At 38.6% G+C, this 25,461-nt stretch overlaps 1 protein-coding gene across 1 annotated transcript; it reads right to left on the bottom strand.

Annotated features, from left to right (window-relative positions):
* Positions 1 to 7,924: 7,924 nt before the first annotated feature.
* Positions 7,925 to 24,406, bottom strand: LOC116098612 (zinc finger protein 120-like). The gene is given in 4 exon segments (XM_031381248.1): positions 7,925 to 9,188; positions 13,218 to 13,278; positions 13,476 to 13,602; positions 24,328 to 24,406. Coding segments are annotated over 4 exon segments (1,047 nt in total). The 5' UTR covers positions 24,385 to 24,406; the 3' UTR covers positions 7,925 to 8,386.
* Positions 24,407 to 25,461: the final 1,055 nt, after the last annotated feature.

Here is a 25,461-nt window from a genome sequence, read left to right as displayed (position 1 = left end):
TTTGTTTTTTGGAGGGGAAACTGGGAATGGAGAAATTTACATGTAAATAAAAAAAATATCTAAAAAAATAATAATAATAATAATATAGGAAGGATTCCCGGTGGAGCAGTCTCTGAATTGCCCTTCCTTTATTGTCCTAACACTAGCCCTAACCCTAATCCTAACCCTGACAACCATTGTTCATATACAATTGTTTCTAGCATTGCTCTTGCCATACCTTTCCAGTCTTGGTGGATTATTCTATTTTTAATGGTGATAGAAGTCATGTGAGTTCATTTCAAAATTAGTGACACTTTCATCACATTTCTTCAGTTCTAACATGTAGATGGATTGTTATTCAAATTCCTGATAAGCCTGTGGATGATCATCATCTGGAGGTCGTTCTTCATTAATAAGATAGAGTAAACTTTGTTTTCTAATATCCTTTGGTTGGCTTTCTCTAAGTTTATCTTCTGTCTCTACCTGAGTATTTTCTTTAATTGAAATTTTAAATTGCTTCCTTAAAGTCTGTGCCCATGCTTTATAATTCACTTTTTGACCCTCCTCCTCTTCCTTGAGTTCCTGTGTTCTCTGTTCAAGGTTCTGCCTTGATTTTTATTTTTTCTTTTTATTGAAATTCTAATAATCTGTTGTCAATTTTATTTAGATTAATTTAAAAAGGTTATACTCTATGTCTTATTTGCAATCCTCACTATTTTATCTTTGTTGTTCAGTTTGATCTGTGAGCTGTTGGATCTTTTGTTCTAGCATCTTTACCAGCTCCTGTCTCCCACCTTCAGTTTCGTCTTTCTGTCTCTTATTCTGATCTATAATTCCTGTGTCTTCAATTCTAGTGTTTCCTCTAAGCCACATTGCTAATCTTAAATTTCTCTTTCTGTTGAACATGCTTCTAATTTCCTATATCTTCTGTTCTAAGCACTGGTTCCATAATCTTCTCTTATGTTGTAATGCCAATATTGCAGCATCTGTCTTATTTTGATTTGCTAGCTTTAGTAAATTATCCTCTAGACTATGCATCCAAATCTTATCTATATTTTCCTGCTGTACATTCTGATCTGTGAATTATTGAATGCTTTTTTCTAGTGTCTCTTGCAGCTCTAGTCTCTAGCCTTTATTCTCCTCTTTCTGTTGGTTATTTTGACCTATAAAATCCTGAATCTTTAGTTCTAGTGTGTCCTCTATGAGCCGTTGCCAAGGCTTAACCTTATCTCTGTGTTATTCAGACTCATCTATGAACTTCTGTAATTTCTGGTCCAACATCACTTCTAGCTCCTGTCTCCAATGTTTATTTTCCTTTTTCTATTGCTTATTTTGACCAATGAAATCATGAACCATTAGTTCTACTGTTACTTGTAATCTATTTTCTATGGCAAGAATTTTGTTTTATCTAGGGCCCTATCTTTTGGGTAGACATGGTAAATCAAGAGAATTAATGTTGCAATACAGGTAAATGATAAGGAGTCTATTTTCTCTAATCCATGCCTGCCTGACAAACCATTCTAAATATCACCCCATTCCAAAATGTATTTATTATGTTTCTCATATTTAAGTGTCAAAAGGATATATATCTCTTTTTATTAACAATATATTACTTGGTCTATAGTCCTTTGTACCTTTGTCTCCTTCTGCTATTCAATTTAGAACACTGAAGTTCTCTCAAATTCTTTTATTCACAGGGAGGGGCTGAGTGTAGAAAGACCTATTACTTCTGTACTCCTGTTTGGGTTGCAGCTAGAAACATGTGCTTGTATGCTTATCTTCCATAGCCTGCAGCACAAGCAAGCTGTCAGAGATCCAATCTGGCTCTCTGTTTCCTATGTATGTAGGGGAAGAGGTAGGGGGGTACTGAGAAGCAAACACAGAAAGGCTCCCTTGGGCTTATATGCCCAGATCCATTCACTATGTCTGCCTAAAATCTATCTCCTAGGCAGGTGTTCTCTAGGGTTTCCTGTCCATCCCTGCTATTCTAAAATGGATCTCCCCAAGTCCAGCTCCAGGCTGGGGTTCTGACCATCATGTTAGCTCTCTGCCTGTAGGTTGCAGAAGGAAGTCTAACTGTACATCTCCGTTGGCCCCTCACAACCAGTCAGCTTTCAGTCCACACAATGTTGCGATCACTCCGTGATCTGCATGTGAGGGTGGCAGAGAACAAAGAACTTTTATTTCAGGTTAGTTGAATTCTAGTCAATATGATGGGCATAAATTTGTTGTAGGAAATCCCCAACCCAAAAAAGCTTGTGCAAGAAACAAAAACAAACAAAAAAAACACAACTCAATTGATATGAATACAAGCTGTATAAAGATAAGGCAGATCGATCACTACACTACCATATTGACAATCTATGAGCTGGGCAATGGTGGCGCACACTTTTAATCCCAGCACTTGGGAGACAGAGGAAGGCGGATTTCTGAGTTCAAGACCAGCCTGGTCTACAGGGTGAGTTCCAGGACAGCCAGGGCTACACAGAGAAACCCTGTCTCAAAAAACAAAAACAAAAACAAAAACAAAAAACAAAAAACAAAAACAATTTATGTGATCCCTTATAACTTGCAGTTTCTCCAGGCTTTGTGCTTCTGCTCCATTTTCCTTCCATCTCCACCTCTTCAGTCCTCCTCTCTCTCCCTCCCTTCATTCTTCCCCTCAATCTCTTCCCTTCTTGACCCAAAACTTTTTAGTTCCACCTCTCTTCCATTACCCAATCAATAGCTCTAGCCTTTATTTTACTAATTAAAATGGTGAGAAGGCTCACATGAAGTGAGTAGGAGTACATGATTCACTCTTTATCCCATGCAGCCCCTCTTGGGGAAGTGGAGTTAGCATCAAAATACAAACAGCACCAGGGAAACCCACAACAGAATGCCAGAGATGCACCTACATAGAGACAGAAGGAACATCAGATCCCTTGGGACTGGAGTTACAAGAGATGATTAGCTACCAAACGTTTCCTGAGAATGAAACTTGTCTTCTGTCTAACAAACCTCAGTGCTCTTGACTAGTATGCTGCCTCTCTAGCTGTGGTTAATTGAAAATTGCTTGACATTTTAATTAAAACATATTATGTTTTTCCTTATGCTCTCTCCATGCCATCCCTAATTCTTCCCTTCCAAGTCATTCATTTTAAGTATGTTTGAGAAAGTATCTATAAATACATAAATTAAACATGCCGAGTGCATATCTGTTGGTTGTGTGTTTATGCTACAGGGATGATCACTTTGTATTGGATAAGCAACTATAAAGCTCATCTCTGCCTCAGGCTAACTCTGCCACAGGAAAGACACTTGCTGTGTTTCTACTTTCATGGTGATCCCTTACTCCTCTGGAAACATAAACAAAACTAAACTCTTTCAGAAACTGCTTTAGACAATATACTTTGTCATAACAACATAAATTGAACTAATACACAGTCAGAAATTTTACATCTGCAAAGAATTGTTTCATGAAACTGAACAGAATTATGACATCAAAAATGTTCCCTTACTGTTTACTTCATGTGTGTTTTGCCCATGAGTTTGTAACTGCATCAAAGTAGGACATTATAAAATTTGAATTGATTTTTGATACTTTTATATTTTTTGTAAGACAAAAATTATATAATTTTGATTAAATCAATGAAAGTGTATGGTTAAGATCTTACCAAACTCTTTGTCCTCACAGATTACTTAGTATTCTTTAATATTCTCAAAGGCTATTGTGATATACAAAGGCTTTGATAGACTTATTACATCTAAAGAATTTATTCTTTTTGTTTGTTTGTTTGTTTGTTTTTAAGACAGGGTTTCTCTGTGTAGCCTTGGCTGTCCTGAAACTCACTCTGTAGACCAGGCTGTCCTCAAACTCAGAAATCCTTCTGCCTCTGCCTCCCAAGTGCTTGGATCAAAGACATGCACCACCACCTCCACCAGGCTAAGAATTTATTCTTGTTTAAAGATACCAGAAAGGGCAAAACATTAACACACTGTTTATGGAGTTTCTCTGCATTATGACTTTGTCACATGACATTTTCTAAGTCTTTTTTAAGACTACTGTTACATTAAGTGTGTTGTGAAAAGATTTTATCACATTGATTACATTTGCAAGATTACTCTTCAATATGTGTTCTGTTATATATTCAAAGATGATTGTGATACACACATGTTGGGAAAAAGTAAAAGAAACTTGTCCTAAGGACTGCCTTTTTGTTACCAACCACCATTTCTTCATAACATGAAACTAATAATAAGTCACAGTTCATAGGGACCTGTGTCATTAACAATATCAGGCCACCTTTCCTTGTTCATGTTTTATTTCCCAAAACATAGTGACTGTTCCTAACCAAAATTTTGTTATTCATGCTTTATTCCTCAAAATTTAATGCCTTTTCCAAACCATACATGAACAAATGTCTATGATAGTCTAGAACATAAAACTTTCATTCAGTATTATATGACATATATTAAGAACAGAAAAAAATCATGATTGGATGAAATGAAGATGTAACTGGGAATTGGGGTTTGTGGTTTTCAAGTTTGGAAGATATAAAACTTCCTAGCTCTTGCAGGGGACAGGGTATTGCAACTAAGCTTCTGAGAATATTTTTGTGGCACCAATTGATCAGTAGTGACATAATAATAATAAATTCTTATCATTTGCATTGTCCTGGTATTTGAATTATGTTGGATATCAATGGATCATATAACATAAAGGCTTTACCACATTCCTGACATTTATACAATTCTCTCCTATATGAATAGTTTCATAATGATAAGGAATACAGAGGTGTGCAAAGGCTTCACCATAGTAAATACATTAATAAGGTTTCTCCATAGTACTAATTAATACATAACCTGGAAGACTACAGGACTCTGCAAAGGCTTCACCATATGAAATACTTTCACAGGGTTTCTGTCTTAGCATGTCCACAGCTAGGAATAGATTTCATGGCAAAGGCAACTCTTATAAAAGCAAACATTTATTTGGGGCTGGCTTACAGTTTCAGAGATTTGGGCCATTTTCATTATAGCAGGAAGCATGGTTGACACACAGGAACACATAATGTTGAAGAAGGAGCTGAGAGGTCTGCATCTTGATTTAATGAAGCCAGGAAGAGACTGTCTTCTTGGCAGCAAATAGGAGGGTTTCTTAAGCATGGGATTGAACTTCAAGCTCACTCCCACAGTGGTCCACTTTCTCCAATACAGTCACAATTCCTGATAGTGCTACTCCCTGGGCCAAATATATTCAATCTACCATATTCCACTTGCTGGCCCTCATATCATTGTTCAAAAACATGAATATATGGGGACCACATTTAAAAATAGAATAGTCCAAAATACATAAGGTCCAACTTCAAAATATACATACTTTATACCACTCTCAAAAATGGTAAAATTCTAAAATTCATCTTCTGAGATTCATCCAATCATCTAAATGCCATTCCCCATGTTTTCAAAAACAAATATAACATTTTGTACATCCAAATTGACAGGATATGCTTCACTATTACTAAAGATCATTGTGAGGAAAGACTGTGTGGGGGTCCGGCCAGCGGGCCCACACTTCGTGGGTGATCTCGGACTGGGGATTATTGAGAACCTGTTGAGATAAGCTGGTGGGAGAGACACAAAGAGACGACACCAAGTAAACTTTATCAAGGTGTGTTTTACTTTGGGTGCAGACTGTTTATATAGTAAGGCAAAACCAAAACCATAAAGCAAAACCGAAACCAGCAATAGTCAAACACTTAACATAAACATGAGACCAGAGGAAGGAACTTCAAAGGCAAGTCTGACAGAGGTGAGTTAGTTGTCAGCAGTCTTTGATCTCCAGCAGTCAGGGATTCGCTCCACAGGTGGGCATCTGCAGTCCTGGTCCATGGCACTGTTTCGCTTTCGAATCTGTCTGGGCTAAGGGGACGGAGTCCACAATACTGGACCTAAACAAGACCAAAATCCAGCTGGGCAATCTCCAAACTCTGCATGTCCATGTCTAATGTCAGAGCATTCTTTAGATCTCTAACTCCTTTCTGTTTTGTTCACTAGATCACACTTCTTTCTCTTTGGCTGGTTTTATTCCCTGAAAGCAGTTTATCTGAGCAGATATACCACAGCTCTGGCATCTGGAAATCTTGGATACTCCATGATAACTTCAATATTACAGGTTCTTGTTCCAGTATCTGGGATCCACACATAATCTTCTGCACTCTTCAAAAGAAATTGTGTCACTTTTGCAACTCTTCCCTCTATAGCACTCTAGGTTCCTGTTGATTCCACTCTACTGTTGATGCTATTCTCAATGTTCATCCAATGGACTGACATCTTCAATAAACTGGGTTCTGCTGCAACAAGGCTTCACAGGTTTCCTCTCATACACCCCTTTCATGGTACCAAGTCTTAACTGTTCTGCGTGACACCTTTACGCCTTCAAAACCAGTACCACCTGGGTTATTCTCACACATGACCAAGTCCAGGTGCACAACACGGTACAATCTTTGCTATCTCTGGAACACAGTTTCTTTGACCTCTTAAAAAATCACTTTCCAAAAATTTTTACCTCAGCAATGCTGGTTTCTTCTTCATCACCACTAAAATTTTAAATACCTCTAACCAGCATCAATTGTCTCAGTATTCCTATCTATCTTTACCTCTAAAGAGAGAGCCACCTGGACAAATCTGCTGAGGTCTGCTGCTTGCCAGGGTTGGAACATTGCCCCTTCTATTACATTATCACCAACTTTCTATTTTTCTACATCTTCATTGTCTAAGCTTGACTGTCCTTGAAGTTGCTCAGTAGATTAACTTTGAACTCAGAAATCTCCATGGCTCTGTCACCTGAATGTTGGAATAAAAGGTGTGTTACTCTTTGCCTGTGCCTAAGCTTTTCTTTACATAAATCATGTTCTCTACCAGGGTGACTTAAACCAAAAAAGGGCTTGACTCTCATCTCCTGGGATCTAAGGCATGTACATCCTTGCATGGACCTATGTGTTTTATTTTAGATCTTAAATTGAAAACCCAGAATAGTAATAACAATCCATCACTTGTCAATTTGACACCTACTTTTAATTTTTGTGTGCACATGAAAACAATAACTGGGTAATAATAATTCCTAACATAATACAAGTTACCTTTGTACAACTGCAAGTACCTAAGTTTATCTGGGTGGACACTTGCCCTAATGTCAAAGTCACCATTCCTTTAATACCATTTAATATCCTTGATCATGTATTTAGCTTCATTCAACTTCCTGTTGCAACTACTTTCATTGAAACTTAACCTTTATTTTTTTTTCCTTTGTAAGATTATTATACTATATCAAAAAATCATCAGGAGAATAAACACAGGCCAAAAGCTATGCTGACATTTCTGAACTTCCTTTGGCAATGTAATTAATCTAAATTACTTTACCTTAGCCTCAAGGACACTCTTCAAAAAAGGGCAAAAGGCAGCAAAAATTTTCAGCAAGATATCATAAAACCTATATACAAAGTTCAAATCACCCCCTAGTACCTATGTTTTCTGTATTCCTATGAGGATAGCCCATTAAGTTCCATTTAATGCATGTAAACATCCAAAGTCTAAAAGTCCACATTGCTCCAAACAAAAACATGGTCAGGCTTATCGTAGCAATACCTAAGCCTGAGGTCCCAACTTCTATTTTGGATAGAATTTTCATTGGTAAGAGGTGACTGGGTGACCAAGAAAACTGTTTCAAAGGCAAATATTTAGTTGGGCTTGGGTTACATTTCAAAATATATAGTCCATTACCATGGTAGCAGAAAGAATGGCAGCATGCAGGCAGGCATAATGCTGGAGAAGGTGCTGAGAGATCAGCATCTTCATGAGAAGACACTCAGGAAAAGGTTGTCTTCCAGTCAAGTAATAGGAGGGGCTGTTTTGTATGGGCTGGAGCTCCAAAGACCACTATAGTAACTCTCTTCCCTCAAAACTGTAACGTCTACTACACAATGCACGCCCCCTAATAGTCTCATTTCTTAGGGCCAAGCACCTTCAAATCAACAGGTTATTTTTACTAGGACTTCTTTCATGCAGTTAAATATGATTATTATATGCAAAGGCTTTACCACATTGATTACATTCATGCGGTTTCTTTCCAGTCTGGGATCTTTTATGTTATGGAGATTAGTGGGACAGGCAAAGGCTACATTCATAGTTTCTTTCCAGTATTGTTGCCTTTATATGATTGGAGACAAAAACTTTGTGAAAAGGTTTTTCTCCACATTGATTGCAATTCATAAGATTTCTTTCTAGTATGTGCACTTTTATGTTTTTGGAGACATCTCCCTGGTAAATGGGCTTCAACAAATGGACTACATTCTTAAGGTTTCTTTCCAGTATGAGCTTTTTTATGTCTTTGGAGTTGACTGGATCTTGCAAAGGCTTTACCACATTAACTACCTTCATAAGGCTTCTCTCCAGTATGCCTTTTTTTATGACATTGGAGATGACTCGATTGTGAAAAGGCTTTACCACATTGATTACATTCATAAGGTTTCTCTCCAGTATGTGTTCTTTTATGATATTTGAGACTATTCTGATGGGAAAAGGCTTTACCACATTGATTACATTCATACGGCTTCTCTCCTGTATGTGTTCTTTTATGATATTGGAGACTACTCTGACCTGCAAAGGCTTTACCACATTGATTACACTTATAAGGCTTCTCTCCAGTATGGCTTCTTTTATGATATTGGAGACCACTCTGACATGAAAAGGCTTTACCACACTGATTACAATCATAAGGTTTCTCTCCAGTATGTGTTCTTTTATGATATTTGAGACTATTCTGATGAGAAAAGGCTTTACCACATTGATTACATTCATACGGCTTCTCTCCTGTATGTGTTCTTTTATGATATTGGAGACTACTCTGACCTGCAAAGGCTTTACCACATTGGTTACACATATAAGGCTTCTCTCCAGTATGGCTTCTTTTATGATATTGGAGACCACTCTGATATGAAAAGGATTTACCACATTGATTACACTTGTAAGGCTTCTCTCCAGTATGTGATCTTTTATGATGGTGGAGACTACTCTGACATGAAAAGGCTTTACCACATTGATTACATTCATAAGGTTTCTCTCCAGTTTGTATGCTTTTATGTCTTTGGAGATGACTGGGCATTTCAAAGGCTTTACTACATTGCTTATTTTCATATGGCTTCTCTCCACTATGACTTCTTACATGCCTGCAACATTAATTGACACATGTTAAAGATTTACGACATTCATTACCCTGATCAATCATTTTGTCAATATGAATTAATTTACACTTTGGTCTAATAAGAGAGAAAAATTGGATCTTAAACTTTTATCAATTCATATCTTCTCCCTTACTATGGGTAGTTTTACCTCTTTGAAAATACCTGAGGTTCCAACACTGGGAGTAACTGGGACCAGTGGGACCAGGGACATAGGAACTCCACCAGACCAGTGACTCAGGTTCCTTCCAGTTTGTGTGGGCTAGTGTCCAGAGCAGACCTTGGGTGCAAGCTCTGCAGCCAGTCCTACAAAACCCAGAGGAAGCTCTACTCCCAGGCGCTCTGACACACCCAGGATCAGAGGTGAGGAGGAAACAACATCTGTTCCAACACTGGGAGTAACTGGGACTAGCAGGACCAGGCAAACAGGAACTCAGCCAGCCCAGTGACTCGTATTCCTTCTGGTCTGTCTGGGCTGGGGTCCTGAGCTGACCTTGGGAGCAAGTTCTGCAACCCACAACACCCAGAGAAAGCCCCACTCTCAGGTGCTCTAACAAGCCCAGGATCACAGGATCCCAGAATCACAGGATCACAGAGACAGCCTGACTCTGAGGAGTTCTGACACAACCAGGATCACAGGAAGGACAGGCTTCAGTCAGAATTGGCAAGGGCAGGTAGCACTAGAGATAACCAGATGGCAGGGGGCAAGCATAAGAATATAAGCAACAGAAACCAAGGTTATTTGGCATCATGAGAACCCAATGCTCCCACCATTTGAAGTCCTGGATGGACCAGGAAATCCAGGATGGAATGAGAAGACCAAACCTAAGGATAATAAGTATAGAAAAGAGTGAAGATTCCCAATGTAATGGGCCAGTAAATATCTTCAACAAAATTATAGAAGAAAACTTCACTAACCTAAAGAAAGAGATGCCCATGAACATATAAGAAGCCTACAGAAGTCCAAATAGACTGGACCAGAAAAGAAATTTCTCCCGACATAATAATAAAAACACCAAATGCACTAAACAAAGAAAAAATTTTAAAAGCAGTAAGGGAAAAGGGTCAAGTAACATATAAAGGCAAGCCTATCAGAATTACGGCAGACTTCTAACCAGAGACTATGAAAGCTAGAAGATCCTGTGCAGATGTCATACAGACCCTACAAGAACACAAATGACAGCCCAGACTACTATATCCAACAAAATTCTCAATTACCATAGATGGAGAAAACAAGATATTCCATGACAAAACAAAATTTACCCAATATCTTTCCACAAATCCAGCCCTAAAAAGGATAATAGATGGAAAACATAAACAAGGAGCAAAACTACACCCTAGAAGAAGCAAGAAGGTAATCTTTCAACAAATCCACACAAAACTCATTCCACCTCTTAAAACAGAAACAACAGGAAGTGACAATTACCTTTTCTTAATATCTTAATATGAAAATTAATATTACCAACATATCCTAAGCAATTACTTTTTCTTAATATATTAATATGAAAAATAATATTACCAACATATCCTAATTGATTGAAATCCAATAATATGAGGAATTGGAAATTTGTTGATTGTCATCCAATGCTCCCTCTAATTTGGTAATTGGAGAAATAGGTCAATCATTGTACAATCTATGTACACTGTCAGCTTGTTTGTGACAGTGTCTTGCTGTGTACAACAGAAGAGTTTTGAAATCTTGCTTCTCCTATCTCAGCCTCTCTATTAGTAGTATTGTTTATTTCATGCCTTTACACTATACTATGGTTTTCAGAACAGCTTATATATTTCAAAAGTATTTATATACCCAAAAGAAACGTAGACGATTAACTAGGGAGGTGGCTGGTAAGAGAACAACAAAGACTGAGACTGAATGCTTTGCTTGACATTTGTAACTCTTGTATCAAGTTTGAAGAAGAGGACTTTATAAGTTACTCTTTCTCTGAGATGAATGCTTTCCCAAATTATCACAGCTAATGAACCAAATTCTTACCCTCACCTAATATCTGTGCCACCCTCCAAGCAGAACCATTGTTCATTGAAACAGTTGGTGAATGACTTTATGGATAGACCATCTTAATACACACATCATTTCTTAAATGAATGTAACCTGTTCTCTGTGGGCTGAGAATAAAGTCACTCTCTCAAGTCTAATACCTTTTACCATAGCAGGAAGTCTGCATCCATAAATCAAGCCTACAATTCATTTCTTGGTGCAGCAGAACTGTCAACTCTCAGCTTAGCTACAATGGAGGTAAAATCCTTTGGTGATTTGAGGGTCATTGAAGTACAGCATTATTACAATGAAATCCAGTGTCTAAATCTGTTCTTATTTTGGGCTTGTACCACTGTAAGAGTCAATTTTAAACTCTACTAAATATAAAACAAACAAACAAAAAGACATTATATATTTATGTTCATTTAAGAAAATACTAGTAGTGATGTATTATTTTGAAATATACAGTTAATATGTTGGGTTATTTTAAATTTATATTGAGAAAAATGTATTTTCACTATTGCTGTAGAAGAGCATCTCCATAGGACTGTTAAATTGAGGTTTTATATCAAACTACTTTTATAATACCTATTTTTATTGCTATAATATTTTATGAATTTTAAGGAATATGACAAAAAAGATACTGTAGGTATTGAAGGGGGGTCTCTGGGAGGAGTGGGGGTACAAAAGGGGAACAAGAATGTGATTTAATTCTATTTACTTAAAATATGTTTTTAAATATTAACAAATTAAGATAAATTGAAATCATGTAACTTTTCTCATCATAATGCAATAAATGTTTTGTTAAAAAAGGAAAATACCTGAGATGACAAGCGCATTTATTACATGGTTCACATTTATAGCATCCATTCCTTTTTTTATTAGATATTTTCTTTATTTATATTTCAAATACTGTCTCCTTTACAGGTTTCCCCTCCAATAACCCCCTATCTCTTCACCCTTCCCTCTGCTCATCAACCCACACTCTTGCTTCCCTATCCTGGCATTCCCTAACACTGCGGCATTGAGCCTTATCAGGACCAAGGACCTCTTCTCCCACTGATGTTCACCAAGGCCATCCTCTGCTATCTATGCAGCTAGAGCCATGGGTACTCTTTTTCTATATGAGATTTCTACATGATGTATTTCACATATCTGAAGAAAATTGGAACAACTCAGAACTTTAAAACAATGAATGCATTCATAATTTTTCCACTACTGTGACTTACACCACATTAGCACTGTGAACTAGGATAAACAGGGGAATTTCCAAATTTCTAGTGTAGTTATTGATTTTCTGCAGTGTAAGTTTGGGATTGTTCCCAGTAAAGTGAGAAATCCTATTAATTCAAACTTCAGAAAGTATACAAAATGCAGAATACTACATATATTTGTAGTGTTCTGGAATATAAAGGTGTATGTTGCTCCTTTCAACCTCCCTATGTACACAGGGTTTTACCTACTCTGACACTTGATATACTCATTAAAAGAAAAACAAAAAAAGAAAGGATTCACATTGTATTTGTACCATTTGACATTTTGTTTCTTATAGCCATGAAGTATATGGATTAAAGTTCTCCATGGCAACATTCTTGACCCATAAACTGACTTGTCAGTAAACTTAGCAATGTCACTACAAGAATATGAGATTCACCAATGTTACCATGGACTTTTTTAATTATAAGAAGTTTTGGGATATATATTAATCACTATTGAATGTCCAATAGCTAAATATTATAAGACTGTAGGGATTGTGTGTATCACAGCTTAATTCTAATTGAGCTACAAGTCAAATAAAGGTGTCTCATAATGTATCATTTCCTTGTTTCCTCTCTAAGAGGTAAACATTGAAAACACAAATCAGATACCTGACATTGAGATACATGGTTTAGTGAGAATATTATAACCACAGCCACACTTAAATAGTTGATATTTTATATTCTTACTTTGATTTAGAGCTTCCAGAATGTATTAAAATTTCCTCTGAGGCATATTTGTGTCAGCTTACACATGAAAATTACCTTTCATGACTTCTAGAACTTTGACATTTTTCTTCAATGTGGTGATCTTCCCAATTTTACCCTAAAACACAGTACCAGAAAATGAATGATATCGTATTAGAAATTAGGTAAAATTCAAATTACTGTGAATTGTCACAGCACTGAGCTGGATTTATTTAGCTCAATCTTCCTTGTTCTCAACTGAAATAACAGAAGATCATCCATAACCAAGAAACATTCATCTCTTATTTTGAAAGAAAAAAGAAAATTCACACTTACCTATAGCAGTGAGGTTCCAGTAGGTCTCCAACATCACATCTTTGTAGAGACTTTTCTGGGAAGGACTGAGCAAATTCCATTCTTCCCCAGTGAAGTTCACATGCACATCATCAAAAGTCACTGCATCCTAAAATATAACATACATGTATACACTACAACACATGATACTGACATTACTATAAATTTAATGTATACTTTCTTGACAATATCTTCATATAATTCTGGTGCTTTTGCCAGTTATTTCCTGACACCGAACTTATTTTCTAATCCTCATACCATGTTATAAGGAAATTGAATTATAGAGTTCATCTGCCTTGCTTCTGAAACTTTTGAATAAGATATAGATTGCAGAAGAAATGCCAATTGAGAGAAAGATGCAGGAGGAAACCAGACAACAGTACTAAGTATACATCCAAGAAAGTGTCTGAAAAATTACTAACTACAAAAATAATGGATAATCAGGGTATTTGCCCATGTCTTTAATCCTAGAGGCATACACAGGATTATGTCTTTGAGTTGGATGCTAGCGTATCCTATATAACGCATTCTGGGGCAGCAAAAGTTACATAGTAAGATCCTCACTCCCCTGTAAATATCAAACAAAGAAGTAAAAATAATAAAGAGAACTCACAATTATTTATGAATTTCCTACAAATAATTACACATTCACTACAGGTCTATATTCATCTTTCAGAAACATGAATTGCAACAGTTTAAGCTGCAACATTAATAAAACCTTACTAAAAGGGAAATGCTAGTTTTAACAGTTGCAAATGGAAAGATGAAAATATTAGTAATATAAATGTTGATCCTAAACAAGCAACATAGGGCAGGAGAGAAATAGCTCATCATGGGAAGCTCTTGCTGGTATTCTACATAATTGTGGCCAATTTCTAGCATTTACATGGAGACCAACAACTAATCATTACATGAAATTCAGGGGTTTTGAGGCCATCTCCTGACAAGAGTAAAGATGAGGTACCCATGATATTCATATTTATGCACACAGGCAGAGCTCTCATCTTTATTAGAGATTTTCATAACAACACAAGAGTGAAGCAGAATATCATACACCAGGAATCCATTGAGTCTGAAGGCTCACATAATATTGATGTCATGAGCATATGCCATTCTGACAAATAGATTGTAATCCATATATTTGGTCAAATTTAAAAAGTTAAGATGTATATGAAGAGCTGCACAAAAGCATAAGATTATTGTACAAAAACATGCTAGGTGCCTTGTGTGGTTTTTTATACCTACTATCAGGACAGGAAAGGCATCACAGAGAAATTATGTCTAGACAAAGAGAAAAAAAGAATAAATTTAAAGCTCTAAATCCAACAGGCTTGCAAAATAGCTTAGCATTGAATAACAAACGTATATACTATACCTTATGAGATTTAGGGACAGAAACCAAATGGTGAATGTATGGGAGCATGAAAACAAAGCTGAAGAAGCAGATTCATCTACAACACAGTAGAAACAGAGGACAAAATTTTTCCTGTCTGAAAGGAATCCAGGGGTAAAACTGGAGCAGAGACTGAGGGAGTGGCCAAAGAAAACTTGCCCAACTAGAGCCACAACTTATGGGCAAGCTCCAATCTATGACATTATTAAGGATAATTTGTTATGCTTCCACACAGAAGCCTTGCTTAATTGCCTATTGAGAGGCTCCACCACACAGCTGAATGAAACAGATGAAGAGAACCAGAATCAAACATTGAATAGAACTTTGGGACTCTTATGAAACAGTTGGGGGAAAGATAGAAGGCCCTCAAGAAGATAGGAACTCCACAGGAAAACCTAGAAACTCAACTAACCTGGACCATTGGGGACGTTCAGAGACTAAGCCAACAACCAAATAGCATACACACACTTTACTAAGGACCTTGACACATAAATAGCAGTTGTGCAGCTCATTTTTCATGAGGATCCTCCAACAACTGGATCAGTGGCTGTCCATAAAGCTGCTGCCTATCTTTGGAAGCTGTTCCCTTAGTGGGCTACCATGTCTGACGTCAGTGAGGGAGGATGTACTTAACCCACCAGAGATTTGATGAACCATGATGTGAAGATAGCCATAGCTCCTCTCAAAGGAAAAACAGAGGAGATTGGAATGAGTGTCTGTGAGGGCAAGGGACCAAGAGTGGGAAAGAGTGATCAGGGCTATCATGAATATATAAATTATAGGAGAAACAAAAAGAAAGTAAGAAATCATTTTTTAATTATATACACTCTATCATCTCCCCACTGGGAATCTAGGAAAGCTCCTCCTTCAAGAGCTTCCACTAACTCCACAAAGAAATCCAGACAGAACAGACAAGTGTTCAGAGACATCATCTTATCTAGAAGTTTTTACTGCAATCAACTGCATTGAGACCCTGGATACTCTAGGCTTATATTCATCTTGTGATGAAAATGCATTCAGTCTACTGTGATCCAAATAGTCTGTAGGAGGTCCCACACTGTTCAAATTTCTAAAGTCTCTTCTGACACTCAAAGCAGTATCTAGGACTTCACATCTTATAAAATCAGAAAGCAATTTATATCTTTCCAACATGCAAGGGCACAGAATACCTTTTCCCATTTCAATAGATAAGAATGTACATATAGGGAAGGAAGGTTGGAACAAGGCAAGAAACAAAGCAGGAAACACACCACATCCTATAGCTTTGTTTTAACCACATTGGACTTCACATTCTAAAGGCTTAGATGGCCCTCTTCTTGTAATTTCTCATACATCTCTCAGTTTGGGTATTTCCTCTCCTTATATGCATATTTCCTTGGCAGATTTATCAATGCCTTAGGCATCTCAACACCTTGCAGTCCCAAAAAGCATCTTAAGCGTCATCCTCACTACTTCAATGCAATGAACTCTCACAGATTCTTCCTTGGGAGTTCTGACTCTGCCAAAGATAGCTGGCATAATGCCAAACTAGAAACTTTTAACTTTCTGTTTCCAAAAGCAGTACAATACATATGATCCCATCAATTTAGGCTTCTAAGTTGATGGGCTCTGCCTCAGTTGGACCACGGTTGAAGCAGGTTTTATTTAAAAATTCTTCTTTTGACTAGGAAACACTTTGCCTACTCTTTCCATTAATTTAAGAATTAGAGGTGGAAAGTGTTATATTTTAGGCAAATTCTCACAAGGGAATGTGCTCCACTGAGTTCATAGCTATTTTATTTATAAACATTATATATGGAACGAAACTAGATTTCCCTCAACCAAAATATGGATATAGAAAATGTGGCTCATTTACAAAATGGACTACTATTCAACTATTAAAAACAAGGCTATCATGAATACTGCAGGTAAATGGATACATTTGGAAACTATCATCCTGAGTGAGGCAACCTAGACACAAAAGGATATTAATGTATGTATTTACTTACTAGTGAATAATATCCATAAAGTACAGACTATCTACAATACACTCCATAGACCCAAAGAAGCTGAAAAAGAAGGAAGGATCAAATGACCACGGTTGAATCTCACACAGAAGGGGGAATATACAGTAATAGGAGGCAGATGGAAGAGAGAACTGGATGGAAGAATGGATAAGAAAGGAAATGGGGGTGGTCAAGAACAGGTGTGGTGAGAAAAAGGGAGGCCCAGGGGGGGCAGGAAAATTAATCAAAATCTGTACCTGCCAGGGGTGGAAGAGTAGAGCATCTTTAGGTTGTGCCAGAGACCAGGAATGGGAGGACACCAAGGAATCTATGTGGGAGATCTTAGCTGAGATGCATAGCAATAAAGAAGGCACATCTTGCAGTCAGGCAGTTCCCCCATTGGAGAGTTAAGTATGCCAAACAAACCAAAAACATTTCCACCCAAAACTTGTCCCACGTACAGAAAAGGTAGAAACAAATATGGAGGAGAAACTGAGGGAATTGACAAACTATACCCTGCTCAACTTGAGCTCCATCTCATGGGCAAGCACTAAACCCTAACATTCTGAGGATACTTCATTATATTTGCAGGCAGTAGCCTAGAATCATTTTCCTCTGAGAGTCTGAATCTAGCACCTGACTGAAACATATGCAGTCACCTACATCCTACCATTAGATAGGGGAGAGTTTTGGAAGAGTTGGGGAAAGGATTAAGGGCCCCCAAAGTATCAGTAAGTCCATAAGACCATCACAGTCAAATAACCTAGACACTAGGAGTCTCTCAGAGACTGAGCCACTAAGCAAAGTGCATAAACATGAAGGACAGATTACCCCCAACACATAAGAAGTACATATGGTACTCAGTTTTCCATCCAGCACTCAAAAACCTGAGTCGGGGATGTCTCTTAAGGTGTTGTTTGTCCAAACTGTTCTCCTAACTTAGCTGCCTAGTGTAATCTTAGTAGGAGAGGATGTGCCTAACCCTGCAGAGACTTGACATGCCATGGTTGGGGGACATTTAAGTGGTCCCAACTCTCCCTGGGGAAATAAAAGAGTCAAGGATGGGGGGACTGTGTTAGGTATAATGCAGAAGGAGTGTAAATTGAATAAATAAATGGAAAGAGTGAGCAAATATATATAGAAATAGAATAAAATATAGAACACAGACCATTATTTTTACATATTGCCCTACTCAATATCTCATCACATATGCAGAGTAAAAAAGAGTTTTGCCCAAAATATCACACAAATGATGTCTACTAGGTTTTTCACAGTCTATTTTCCACGGAAATACTATGACCTCAACTTCCTCTGGCTGCCTTACTGTCAACACTCCAATCTTCTATGTCCTATGAAAATAACCTATTTATCTTCATATAAAGCTTTTTCTGATATTTGCTATCTCGATTTTTGAGATTTTCCACATTCCTCCAAAAGAGAACATACATTCTGTGCAGCAGCAAAATCACTTTTTGCTAATATTTTGTTGTTGTTCTGAATTGTTACTCTGCTGCTGGGATTGAATCAAAAGCATCTCAGGTCATAAATGGTTGTTGTGCATGGTTCTGTGAGATCACAGTCCATGATGTTGGGAGCTTAGACTAGAAACTAAAGCTACAAACTGAAGTCAAGAGCATTGGAAAACATGGTCTCCTGTTTGTTCTTTTGCTTGGTCAATGTCGCAAGCACAGCTTGCTCTCGCTTCTAGCCGAGGACCACTTGCTTAGGAATATTGTCAGCCTCAGTGGAAGAGCCTTTCTGAATCAATCATCAACAGGATCTCTCACAGACATAGAAAACAGCCATTCTGTAGTGGGCACACCTTCAGTCAAGGCTCTTTCAGTTGACTATAGCTCTGAAATGTTGATAACTGAAGAGAATTATGACACAGAGACAAGAATAAAAAGGAAGTTGTAAAAACCCAAACCAATGAGCTAACAATAGAAATTAAAGGAGCCCCTGCCACAGAATGAGGGAGTTGTAGTTGTGGCTGAGCCTGGACAAAATGGGAGGTGCTCCTGGCTCAGAGAAGAGAAGGATACACTGGAATGGAGAGTTCAGGGCTGTGCTGCCCTATGGCAAAGTGTCTTTAACTCTGGGTTCCCAGGCCAGTGTGAACAAAGAGGTGGCTAAAACAACTGGAAGGTGACCAGAAAAGCAAATTGTCCCACAGACCTTTAAATAAGATTGCTACTCTAGGGAAGACATGATAAATTTGTTGTAATCAATGAAGATCAATTTTTCATCTGATTAAAGCATCAGGTTCAAAAATATAGAGTCACATATGGCCTGGGAAGATGTTTGAGCAGGAAAGGTAAAAGTGCCATCTTTGTGCTTTCCATCCTATAAAATATGGTAGGGAAAGCCTCATTTAGCCCTGAATGCTGTTTCAAAGAGCTTTCTGTCAAGGAGAATTTAATGGGTCAAGGTCCTCTTTGGTTTTTTTGTTTTTGTTTTTTTGTTTTTTGGTTTTTGGTTTTTGGTTTTTCTGAGACAGGGTTTCTCTGTGTAGCCCTGGCTGTTCTGGAACTCACTCTGTAGACCAGGCTGGCCTTGAACTCAGAAATCTGCCTGCCTCTGCCACCCAAGTGCTGGGATTATAAGTGTGTGCCACCACTGCCCAGCTGGACCAAGGTCCTCTTGAAAAGAAGTATTTACACCAAGGTTAGGCGTGGGTAACTAACTTGATTAGCATGGAAACTGTCTCATTTCCTCTCAGTCACAGAGTAGTAAAGTGTCTCATTCATAATAGACAGCAACAAGGGGTCTATAAAGTCTACCCAGCAGAGTCCTCCACTTGCACAAAGGAGAAAATGAAGAGAGGATGGCAGCTGTGAACTATGTAGCAGGGTTCCAAGTCTGCTCTAACCTTCCCAGAAATTAAGACCAGGGGCACCCTAACCCTCTGGAACATCTTCCTAGCCCTTTGTGGCTACAACTCTCTGGTATATCCAATGTACCGGGTTCCACATTTGCTTTGATCATCTCCCTCCATGAATATTCAAGAAAAATCCAAAAACCAAGGTATACAGACACAAATCTGATAGACAAACCACTGACCCACAGAACAACACATCTTAACAGCTGGCCTTTTAACCCTTTAGTGGGGAGTCCTGAAGGTCTTGGGGTTCCATTCAATGCACCAAGATGTTATGACCAAGTCACAGGAATCCCAAAGACCAAGAGGGAACCTATTGCAATGCAAACACTCAAAGTTCTTTATTGTGAGCTCAGTAACAGAGACTCTCATAAGTCAACCTCTCATCAGGTACAAACTGAGAGTCCAATGTAGTGGGGCTGGGTATTTATTGGATTTAAAGCAAGGTTGGGGAATTTCTATACAAGTCAGCACTGCAATATTTTAAAAATTCTATGTCTGGTATAATCTGCAGGAAACAAGCAAGTGGGCAAAATAACTACTTGTAGTTATCTACAAGTAGCTTGAACTTGCTTTTGTGCTGTGACTAGGTGTTGAAAAGGGGTGTTTGCCATGGGAAGTTTGCTCAAGCAGATTTTGTGCACTCTCAAAAGCCAAACTGGTTGGGCTTTATAAACTCATCTTTGTGTCTGAACCCCTTATTATCAACACAAACTCCTGTTCAACCACAAGTCTTGCCTGTCAGGAGGCTAGGTACTTTATCCAAACATCTATCTCACTCTCTGTTACTGCAGATCCTACAATCAATTGCCCTTACCACTGGAACAGAATACCAGTGGAAGTTTCCTCTATCCCTGTGTGTGCCTCCTATAGATACCACAGACAATCCCCGCTGCCCTTTCGGTCCTACCTCATCCATGTGTCTCAGCCTCCACATGGGCAGTAGGTCCTGAGAAATTAAACCATGCAACAGATATGGTGGCAAAGATGTTGTTTGGGGGAAGGAAAAGAAGTGAGAACCTGGGAAAGAGATAGAGGTACACAAGAAGATCTGCAGACAGTCACATAGACATGGAGAAGAGAGAGAGCCACAAGGGTAGGGAAAGAGAATAGAGATGGGGCATATGTAGAGAACAGAAACAGGAAACAAAAATAAGAGAGCTGCTGTAGCTGGTGATCCATGTCTATAAGGTATACCTTACAACAGCAGCAGATGATGGAGGCAGGTACTGACTTATGTAGTTGCTAAATCCCTAAGAGCAGACCATTGAAACTCCCTGGGCACAAACCACTACAGGGGCAAGATTCACACACAGACCAGGAAAGGAAGAGAGAATCTCAAGCATTAAAGATGGATAGAAAAAAAATGGAAAGATAGGTGAAAAAACTTTTCTAAAAGCTTTCTGGCAGTAAAGAACCAGGAACTCTGAAATATGAATATATAAAGACTACAAATGATTGAAATAGAAGAACATCAGTTCAGAGGTCTAAACAAATATTCTCAATATAATCATCAAGGAAATTTTTCCTAAACTAAAGAAGATGCCTATTAAGGTACAAGAAGCATCCAAATAGATTGGTGGGAAAAAAATCCCTTTGCCACAAAATAATCAAAACACTAAAGAAATAAAGATATAAATATAAAAATTTGCATCAGAAAAAAACTAGCGAAAACAAGTAATGTGTGAAAGCAGACCAATTAGCTTCATACCTGTCTTCTCAGTGTATAGTATAAAAGACAAAAGGGTTTGGACACATGTGCTGGAGATTCAAAGAAACTACCCATGGTGTTTCTACGAGCAAGACAATGCTCCAAATATCTTGGGCAGATTCAGAATCAGCCATGATAGTGAAGTTACTCAGAAGTCACCACCTGATCTAACACCGTGAGAATCACCACAAGGGACCTCACAGTGGTCACATCTGGCTGATGCTTCTCATCCAGTCCCAGAGAGAACCCACTACCCCAGCCAGCTCCCACTGCTCAGGTACCTGCCCCCACACATTGTAGTCTGTCATGCAGTGCTCACCATGTCTCAGTTTTAGAGATTCCCTGAGGTCCACTCACAGCACCCAACAGCAGAGCTCAGAGAAGGACATGGAGAACCATTCACTCACAGCAAACTTGCAGAAAGGCAACGGGAGATCCCGCCTCCTTGTCTGATTGGCAAGTCCACCTGGAGACCTTGATTGGCCAGGGAGTCTTACCCTTACTCAAGTTTAAACTGTGCTTCCTGTCTAGGGCGAGGTCTTTTCCCGATCTCAGGAGTGGGGAGGAGACAGAGCCGGGGGCGGGGCCGCGAGTGCACTTCCTCAGAGGTAACATGATGGTGGGGTGCGAGGCCTCCATAGTTAGCCTCTACAACTCCTTCCATGGGTATTTTGTTCCCCCTTTTAAGAAGGAACTAAGGGGGACTCATGGCTCCAGCAGCATATGTATAGCAGAGGATGTCCAAGCCAGTCATCAATGGGAGGAGAGGACCTTGGCCCTGTGAAGGTTCTATGCCCCAGTGTAGGGGAATGCCAGGGCCAGTAAGCAGGAAGGGGTGGGATGGTGAGCAGGGGGAGAGGGGAGGGAACAGGGGATTATTTTAGGTTTATTTTTTTTCTTATTTTATTTTATTTTATTTTATTTGGAGGGGAACCTGGGAAAAGAGATATTATAAATAAGAAAACATCTAATAAAAAAAAGAAACTTGCACTTCTTGCTTGTGAGTATTGGACATGGTTCTAGCTACAGCTCTGCTAGGCACAGCTGTATTCCTGGTATCTGCTAGTCTTAAACTGAGACCTGTCCCATGTGCATCTTTATGCTGAGCCCCATACTGAAAAAGCAACAAGCATGCTGTTCTTGGGAAATGATGAGCAAAGCACTCACAGGCTTCAGGAAACCTGCACTTCCACTCATAGTACTTTAGGTTATAGCAAGTCACAGGCAAACTCAGTGTGGAAGAATAAGGTCAGGAGAGAGAGGGCAAGTATTTGCTGAACCACACACAACTTTTATTCTCGAAACTTTAAACCGGAGAAAGGGCAAAACTATTACCATGTGAATTTTGGAAAGAGCCAGTGAGGTGAGTTTTGCATTAAACCCACAGAGAACTTAAAATGATGAGCTCTGTAAATAAAGCAGCAAAGGAAGAAAAATGGTTTATAAGTTCATTTCAACTCAAGAGAGAAGCCAACATTTTCATGAGGAGTATCACACTGGCAGGCCTTGGGAATGATTTCATTTTCATTTACTTTCATACATCTTTTAGATGGGACAAGGACTTCAGGAATGTTAAGTTTTTTTTTTTTTTTTCTTCTGAGGCTCCTATATTTTGTATCCCAAGACAGTAATTCTGAATTGTATCAATTGTAGAGCTGAAAAGGGATTCTGAATAGATCATGCCGCTAACAATACAAATGAGGGCAACCTACCTTCAAGTTGTGTCTCAACAAACTGAAGTTTGCATTTCTCTTGATGTGATGTAACAACATGACCAAAAATGTAAATGGGGAGAAAAACAGGTTTATTTGGCTTATTCTTTCATATTCCTGTTCATCATCAAATAAGTCAGGACAGGAACCTGGTGGCAGACACTAATGCACAGGCCATGAAAGAGTACTGCTAACTAGCTTGCTCAGTTCACAAGTATGGGATGTCTCAACTGGTCTTCAGTAGACACTGGAATCCTACAGAAGTAGACTCTAACGTCAATGAAGAGACAGATGTGTGACCTGAATGAAAGCAAGCAGGCAAAGAATAAAAGCTTCCTTCTTCCATGCCATTATATAGGCTTGCAACAGAAGGCATGGTCCAGATTAAAAGTGAGTCTTTTTCCAGTTTGAAGATCTGAATGAAAGGCATGTCTTCTTAACTCAGAGATCCAAATTAGAAGTGGATCTTCCTATATCAAATCAAGCAAAATATCCCTTATCCCTTACATATTTTCACTCCACTTTTGAGTTTTAGGTCAGATGTAGTCAAGTTAACAGCCAATACTACCCATCAGAGGAGAGATAATTTTATGAATAGAGATAAGACAACTTAGACATGTTTCAGTGAGGTAAACAAAAGAAGCCAGTCAGCCAGTCAAGTAGTTTTTGTGACCAAGCTGGACAGAGCCACCACTAGCTCACAGAACACCTTTAAAATCAGAAAAATGGGACCTTTCTTCCTTTCACAGACCTGAGCCAAGGCTTGTGTTTTGTCCAGCCCTAACTGGTCTCTCCAAGAAAAGGCTATAAATCTGCACTAATTATGCATGCACTGACTAGGGAGGGAAAGAGGGAGAGTAGGTTTAGGAAGTATATTCTGGAAGCTGTGTTATGTATGTGGGAGTGGGAAAGCAGTCTGTTCAGACCATTTCTAATTATGGTTTCATTAAACAGTCATTTTTAAGCGTTGGAAAGGAAACTGTTCCATCTTAGATAATACCAGCCACATCAAAATACCAAAATATTTGCTCAGTATTTAACAGTGGTCTAAGAATTTAAATACCTAGAGGATTCATAAAATTCGCAGAGAAGGGTTAAAACAATGGAGACACCAAGCAGATAGTTAAAGTCAGGCCAAGTGTCCTAGCGTCCTACCTGCACGTTTGTGTTCCCAAGAAGCAAAAATTCAATGATTCTTTTTGTATCCCACATAATTGTTATTATGTCCCGTGTCGAAATTCCACATCTTCAGGATCCAACTCAAATCTCTTCTTCCCTACTAATGATAACCTAACATCAATGCCCACTAAGGACTCCTCCATGCTGTCCCCTCTATCATGAATTAATGTTTGTTTAGGCTCCAAGCGCCAGAGAAACTCCTTCTCCTTCAAAGCTCAGTCAGAATTTCCCTTCCAGCTTCCTTTAGCTGCTGTGCCTTCCTAGCTTTTGTTCACAGGTTTATCATTTTCTCCTTTCAATGACAGAGGCACAGCACATGCACACAATTGGCAAAGACTAGAACACACTGATTCATTGAGCACAAAGAATACCAGGAGCCTTCTGCTTTTTGCTTTTCTCACAGCCTATAATAGAGAATATAGAATGGGGCTCCTGGTCTCGGCGATACTGTTGCTTTGGATCAGCTTAGTGCTTGTCAGGAGGCTGTGCTCTGTGTTGGCTATTTAGCATCATTCTTCTCTAGTCTTGACGCCCAAGAACAATTGCCAACATTAGTTAATATCTTCTGGACAGGAGCTGGGTTGGAGGAGGTCCAAGACGTGCTTTCAGTTAGAAACCACAGACAGAAACCACACTGGAAATCAAATATCAATTGTCCTGATGTCAAAATCTGTCAGGTGGTTTGTCTCCCTTTTGGTCAGTGTCACCCAGAGCAAAGTATTGAGTAAATGGTCTAAGTGCAAATATTAAACTCTTCTTTTGAGTATAGCTTTACTCTCATATTCTGCTTCACTATAGGCCCAGAAACAGTGGAGCCAATTAGGATGACTAAACTCACTGATGCAGAAGTTAGGGGATGGAGGATAAACCCTTTCTGCTTTCAGTTGTTTCTATGGGGTATCTTGTCACAGCAAGCAAAAGCAGAGTATAGATACCTGTTAGCAGCACAGTTTCTCTATGCACACTACTTTTCTATTTTCTATACTATGGGTGAACTGCAGGTACAAAACATGATTAATGGCAAAGACGAGAACATTTCTGGGACTTAGTCCTTTATCTAACTAATAAATTTACATATATATATGTATATATATGTATATACATATGTAT

The sequence above is a fragment of the Mastomys coucha genome, unplaced genomic scaffold (genome assembly GCF_008632895.1).
Source record: "Mastomys coucha isolate ucsf_1 unplaced genomic scaffold, UCSF_Mcou_1 pScaffold20, whole genome shotgun sequence".
NCBI classification, from domain to species: Eukaryota; Metazoa; Chordata; class Mammalia; order Rodentia; family Muridae; genus Mastomys; species Mastomys coucha.
This window is presented reverse-complemented; position numbering and strand designations above follow the sequence as displayed.